At 57.0% G+C, this 6831-nt stretch overlaps 1 protein-coding gene across 1 annotated transcript; it reads left to right on the top strand.

Annotated features, from left to right (window-relative positions):
- The first annotated feature begins 951 nt into the window (after window positions 1-951).
- TRIL (TLR4 interactor with leucine rich repeats) lies at window positions 952-6385 on the top strand. Its single transcript, XM_016135957.2, has one exon. The coding sequence runs from the start codon at window positions 1646-1648 to the stop codon at window positions 4082-4084; it is 2439 nt and encodes an 812-aa protein (XP_015991443.2). The 5' UTR covers window positions 952-1645; the 3' UTR covers window positions 4085-6385.
- The last annotated feature ends 446 nt before the right edge of the window (window positions 6386-6831 follow it).

The raw sequence follows: 6831 nt of genomic DNA, 5'->3' as shown, positions 1-6831 counted from the left end.
CTTTCTTTTAATTTTCCAGATTAGGTTCTTAAAATTACATTTCTGAACACTCTGGCATTGGGGGGGGGGGGTGAGGTGGAGAGAGAAGGGGCCTTGGCTTTTAGCAAGATAGTTTGCATGAACAAACAGTAATTAACAGCTCTTCCTTGCTCATTCTCATACTCAGCAGGGGCTGCCCTGAAAAGAGCTGCTGATAAATGCTCCATTCTCTATTGATAATAAATGCTGAGATTTCCCCAACTGGGCCAGGCCTGAGAACCTTTGACCCTAAAGACGCTGAAGATCACTGCAAGCCCAGACATCGAGTGGAACCAGACTGCCTCCTTCCCACACGTAGCAGTTACCAGAGGGTGTGGGAAGGTTATTACCTATATGTGCACGCGCAGAGCCTCGCCCAGAGCTGTAAGACTTAAGGAGAATTAATGGGACTGAATCATCAAAATCTGCCGGAGACGCTTTGACCGTGGTAGAACCAGTTCTGAGCTCCCTCCATGCTCTTGCCTAGAGCGGGGCCAAGCAAATACTCGGTTCAGATCCCTTCAGGGGGCGGGGCCTCTCCTCAGCCGCCAGTCCATTGATGTCCAAAACCAAAACGAGCAACAGTTAGAATGGGTCGACCCAGCCTCTGCTGACGGTAGCCCTCCGGCAGCTCTCTGCAGACAACTGTGCTCCCCAAAACTCTTACAGAATGCTGGCGGAGTCCATGCTGCCCAAACCTTCCGCAGGGTGGCACCTGGAAGAGCAAGGGACTTAAAACCGAGTAAGACAAGCCGGGCTCCCACTGCTCCGCAGCGACTGGTGTACTCGTCTAAAATAAAAAGGTCTCTGTCTGCAAAGCCCGTTTGCTCCACCGGTAATCCACCCCCGCCCCCAGCCCAGCGTGTCCGCCCCGTACAGCTGTTTTTAATCCCTACTTTTCTCACTTGGCGTCCCGGGCTCGGGCTGACCAGACGCGGAGCCACTTAGCGTTTCCTCCTCCCCCTGTCGGGGTCTGTCCTCCCTCCGTCGTCTCCTCTTTCCCCGCCTGCATCCCTGGGGGGCAGAGTGTGGGAAGAACGAATTTCCGCCCGGTTTGCTCGCCACTCGCCGACTTGGGTCCCTTCCGGACGCAGCCTGCGCACCCCGGCTCCTCCCCCGGCTGTTCCACCCAGGCCGAGCTCCCAGTCCCGGACCCAGAGCGAAGAGGCGCAGGCTGCGGGGGCCGCGCCGCCGGGGCGCAGCAGCCAAGCCGCGCCCCGAGCAGCTCTTGGAAGGTCTCCCGCCTGCAGCTGGGGAATCCACTCGGCGGGGAGAATCCGTGCCAGGGAATCCAGCTCTCCGGACTCGAGCTGCAAACAAAAAGCTCAGTTCTTGCTACCCCCTCCGCCCCGCGACGCGCGCCCGGAGAAACAGCTTTCTGCAGAAATGCAACAAGTAGCACCCGGAGCTCGCAGAGCGACCTGCGCCTCCTGACTTGGCTGGGCGAAGCCCGCCTGCAGAGACCCGGGCCAGCCACCGGACAAAGGGCGGAGGAGGGGCTGGACTGCGGAGCGGAGTCCGAAAGAGGCCATTTAGCGACTCCGGCCAGGCCAAGGGGAATGCAGAAGGGACACAAGGCCGGCGGGCCAAGAGGACGATCCGGCCGCTGCACGCAGGGCGGGCGGCGATGGAGGCTGCCCGCGCCGTGCGCTTCCTGCTCGTGGTGTGCGGCTGCCTCACGCTCCCGCCGCGGGCGGAGCCCGTGTGCCCGGAGCGCTGCGACTGCCAGCACCCCCAGCACCTCCTGTGCACCAACAGGGGGCTCCGCGCCGTGCCCAAGACCAGCTCGCTGCCAAGCCCCCAGGACGTGCTCACCTACAGCCTGGGCGGTAACTTCATAACCAACATCACGGCCTTCGACTTCCACCGCCTGGGGCAGCTCAGACGGCTGGACCTGCAGTACAACCAGATCCGCTCTCTGCACCCCAAGACCTTCGAGAAGCTCTCGCGACTGGAGGAGCTCTATTTGGGGAACAACCTCCTCCAGGCGCTGGCCCCAGGCACGCTGGCCCCGCTGCGCAAGCTGCGCATCCTCTATGCCAACGGGAACGAGATCGGCCGCCTGAGCCGCGGCTCCTTCGAGGGCCTGGAGAGTCTGGTCAAGCTGCGGCTGGACGGGAACGCCCTGGGGGCACTGCCGGACGCGGTCTTCGCCCCTTTGGGCAATTTGCTCTATCTACATCTGGAGTCCAACCGGATCCGCTTTCTGGGCAAGAACGTCTTCGCCCAGCTGGGCAAACTGCGCTTCCTCAACCTCTCTGCCAACGAGCTGCAACCCTCCTTACGACACGCGGCCACCTTCGCGCCGCTGCGCTCCCTCTCCACCCTCATTCTCTCGGCCAACAGCTTGCAGCACCTCGGGCCGCGCGTCTTCCAGCACCTGCCGCGCCTCGGCCTGCTCTCCCTCAGGGGCAACCAGCTCACGAACCTCGCGCCCGAGGCCTTCTGGGGCTTGGAGGCCCTGCGCGAGCTGCGCCTGGAGGGCAATCGGCTGAGCCAGCTGCCGGCGGCGCTGCTGGAGCCTCTGCACAGCCTGGAGGCCCTGGACCTGAGCGGCAACGAGCTGTCCGCTCTGCACCCCACTGCCTTTGGCCACCTGGGCCGCTTGCGCGAGCTCAGCCTACGCGACAACGCTCTCAGCGCCCTCTCTGGGGACATCTTCGCCGCCAGTCCGGCCCTCTACCGGCTGGATCTAGACGGCAACGGCTGGACCTGCGACTGTCGCCTACGGGGCCTGAAGCGCTGGATGGGCGACTGGCACTCGCAAGGCCGCCTTCTCACCGTCTTTGTGCAGTGTCGCCACCCCCCGGCCCTGAGGGGGAAGTACCTGGATTACCTAGACGACCAGCAATTGCAGAACGGGACTTGCGCCGATCTCGGGCCCTCGGTTTCCCCGACCGCCGAAGACGAGCGGCGACCCTTACCCACTGCCACTAGGGAGGAAATGGCGCCCCCTGCAGGTGGCCTCGCGGAGGAGGTGCCGCCTCAGCCGCAGTCCCAGCCGCGGGGGCGATTACTGCCCGCGGCGGCCTGGGATGGGGCCGCCAGGGAACCGCAGGGCAACCGCAGCGCCGTGAGGCTGAGCCGACGCGGGCCCGGCCTCCAGCAGCCGGGCCCGTCCGCCGCCGCTGCCGCGGGCCAGGCGCCACCCCCGCCGGACCTGCTCGAGAAGCCCGAGCGGCCGCGTCCTACTCCGGACGACCCTGCCCGCGCGGAGCCCACCTGGACGGCTGCGCCGGCCTCTGCGCCGCCGCCCGCCGGCGACCCCTGGCAGCGCGCGGTGCAGCAGCTCCTGGCCGCCCAGCAGCAAGAGAGCGCCGCCCAGCCCGACGGCGGGGGGGCCCTGCCGCCGCTGGTGTCCGACCCCTGTGACTTCAACAAATTCGTCCTGTGCAACCTGACGGTGGAGGCGGTGGGCTCCGACAGCGCGTCGGTGCGCTGGGCGGTGCGCGAGCACCGCAGTCCCCGGCCGCTGGGCGGCGCGCGCTTCCGCCTGCTCTTCGACCGCTTCGGCCAGCAGCCGAAGTTCCACCGCTTCGTCTACCTGCCCGAGCGCAGCGACTCGGCCACCCTGCGCGAGCTGCGCGGAGACACCCCCTACCTGGTGTGCGTGGAGGGCGTGCTCGGGGGACGCGTCTGCCCGGTGGCCCCCCGCGACCACTGCGCGGGGCTGGTCACCCTGCCCGAGCCTGGGAGCCGGAGCGGTGTTGACTACCAGCTGCTGACCTTGGCCCTGCTGGCCGTCAACGCGCTGCTAGTGCTCCTGGCCTTGGCGGCCTGGGGGTCACGCTGGCTGCGGCGGAAGCTGCGGGCCCGGCGAAAGGGCGGGGCCCCCGTCCACGTTCGCCACATGTACTCCACCCGACGGCCGCTGCGCTCCATGGGCACCGGCGTGTCCGCCGACTTCTCCGGGTTCCAGTCGCACCGGCCGCGCACCACCGTGTGCGCGCTCAGCGAGGCGGACCTCATCGAGTTCCCCTGCGACCGCTTCATGGACAGCGGGGGCGGAGGCGGCGGCGGCAGCTTGAGGCGCGAGGATCATCTCCTGCAACGATTCGCCGACTAGATCCAGGGCCTCCAGGGATGTGGAGACCGTCTTATTAGCCTTGAGGAGTCACCTCTCCCCTGGGCCCCTCAACCCACCTCGGGGCAGGGGGGGGGTGGGGGGGAGATGTCATTTCATCAGAGCGTCTCCCTACCCCCTTTTGTGCACTTGCCAGAGAGGCCAAAGGGAACAGACAGCTCATTCGGCTCCCCCTGCCCCCCAATTCCCAGTAGTCACTCACGAAGTAAAGGGATGGTACTTAGTAGTCAAGGCCAATGGTGGGGGACACATGGATGGCGGGGTCTGGAGGTGGGAGGCCTTTGCGTGGAGACCTTGGCGCAGCTGTGCGAATGGCTTTTGTGGCATTGCCGTGCAATAGCCTGACCCCTTTGGGGGTAGAAAGAGGTGCTTGTGCCCCCAATATGGCCAGAAAGGGATTTAGATGCATGCGTTTTATTTGTGCAGTGTCAAACAGAGGCGTTTGGGTTCTGTTTAAGGAAAAAGGAGCTCATAACCATTACAAAGGAGGCTTGACAAGTGACTGCAGGGCTCGGGTGGTCTCTGTCAGGAAGGCTGATGTGAACAGGTGGCAAAGTTAACACACTCACCAAGGAACTCTTTCACGAACATTCAGGATAACTTAATGTTTAAATAATTAGACACTTTTTTTTTTTCAACAATGTGAAAAGCTCTGACATTTGACAAACTGACGAATAAACTCAAGGACTATTTTAGTTGAGCCCCGGGGTTCAACTATTTTCTTTTTAACCTTAACATCACAAGAACGTTTGGTGACCTCGGGGTTAACTAAAATTACATACTTTCTCTGGAGAAGGCTGCATGCAAGACTTCTCTATCAGGGTTGCTCCTGTGGCTTTCTAGTTTTATTTTTGTAAACCTATACACGGAGAAGGATATTTCGGTGCCAGACTTGATAAAGAATGTGACGTGTATGTGACTGATGACCCCGTAGGGAACACCAGTGTTCCGGTTTGCGTACCACATCTCTGACAATGTGTCCAGATTGGAATAAATGTGATGTGGTACTTTTCACGTTTTTATCAGCGACACACAGTTGACTGTGCCCTATGACCTTCGAGCTGCACAGTGAAATGATAAAAGTAATTTCCTAATAGGGGAGCAAAAGGTGATTGTCAATTGATAGTGTGATGTTTGATCACGTTAATGTCTTAATCTACATGAAATCACAGAAAGGGGGAAATTATTGGGGAAAAAATGTGAAAAAAATGTACATCAGTGGTTGTCTGTTTCTACTAAAACCAGAAGATTGTTATGTGTACTTAAACCTCACTGTGAAATAATTCTGTATTTTGCAAATTAATCCCTTCACTCCCCAGTGTTTTACCATGTTATTAAATCTTATCTTTTAGTTAATAATTGCATTCTTTCTTTTCAATGTTTTTGTTTTAAACTTAGTCTCCTTTATTCGCTCCGTTGTTTTCAACTATTTGAGATACTTTCGTTTCCTGCTATTTATGAGGATGTGTTTATCACTAAATGTAGTGCTTTGGTTTACATTAATAGTTTCGTGTGTGGTCTAAAAAATGTAGTCGCTAAGAGGGCGTGCAAGGCGCGATTGACCTCTGGTTACGGGATTCATTGGCAGTGGGGTGCCGTGGAGGCCGCTGCAATGGCGCTGAGGCTGACAGCGAATCTTCTACATGGGCGTTAAGCCCCTGAGGGTCCTGATGACTCAGGGAATCTATCATAGTCCAGGGGTCCTTCACCCCCAGTCCACTGCTTTTATGTCTGGCCTCATTGAGCCAGGCCTGCCTTTGCCCCACCAGCTGAGTAGGGACCTGATCTTTGTTTATGTTCAGATGAATAAATGTCCAGACCACTTAGAGCGCAGCTGCTTTTCTGGCAGTCTTATCTGTGGGGCCAAAACTCAATAAACCACAGGAAATAGACTGTCATTCTTAGTTTGCTTCCAGAGCTGATTTTGGATTCCCAGCTCATTGGTACAGCGAGGGGAGAGGTGTAATTGTTTGCTCTTTATTTGCAACCATCGGGCTGTCTTGCGCCTTTCCTACTCCTCACTTTTTTTCATTCGTACAGCAGTTGCTTCTCTTAGCTGTTTCTTTTGCACAGCAGTGTACTGAGTCCTACCTATTAAGAGTCTGGAAAAGATCTCTGATTTTTCCCCACCACCCGCCCTTTTAACTGCAGATCATCACTGAAAATGCTTAATGCCTGGATCTGTGTAAAAAACAGTTTCACTGGAAAGTCTTTCAGTGGGAAATGAACAAATGTTATACATTGTTATGTTCAGTTACTTCAATAAACCCACTTACTAATAGAGATGTTTCATTATTGGAGTTTCTAATATTGTATACACTTTCATAATGATACACTGCATCTTTCTACAGCAGTTTTCATCAGTGAAAATGACAGAAGTATGAAGTCTTTCTGTCCTCTTTCAATGGTCCTCCCCCCTTTCTGTGGTAGAGTACAGATCTTATTGTTAAGGAATGGTTGTGTGACTTTTTGCCCAAAGAAACAATGAAATGACTCTGAAAGCGAGGGTCAGCCATGACGTGAAAATGCTGTTTGAACACCAATGACAGCAGGATGATTGGGTCTCAGCAGGTATCAGCTGTTTAAAAGAAACTGAATTAAAAGTCAAGCCCTTTGACTGTCACGGTCAATAACAAGAAAGTATTACCTTGAACTGGAGGTCATTTTTGCCATTACAAAGTTTATGAAAAAATAAAATCCCTAAAGAAAAAAAGAATCGACTTCGTAAG

The sequence above is a fragment of the Rousettus aegyptiacus genome, unplaced genomic scaffold, assembly GCF_014176215.1.
Source record: "Rousettus aegyptiacus isolate mRouAeg1 unplaced genomic scaffold, mRouAeg1.p scaffold_m13_p_13, whole genome shotgun sequence".
NCBI lineage: Eukaryota > Metazoa > Chordata > Mammalia > Chiroptera > Pteropodidae > Rousettus > Rousettus aegyptiacus.
The sequence above is the reverse complement of the archived record's forward strand: the minus strand, read 5'-3'. Positions and strand labels throughout refer to the sequence as shown.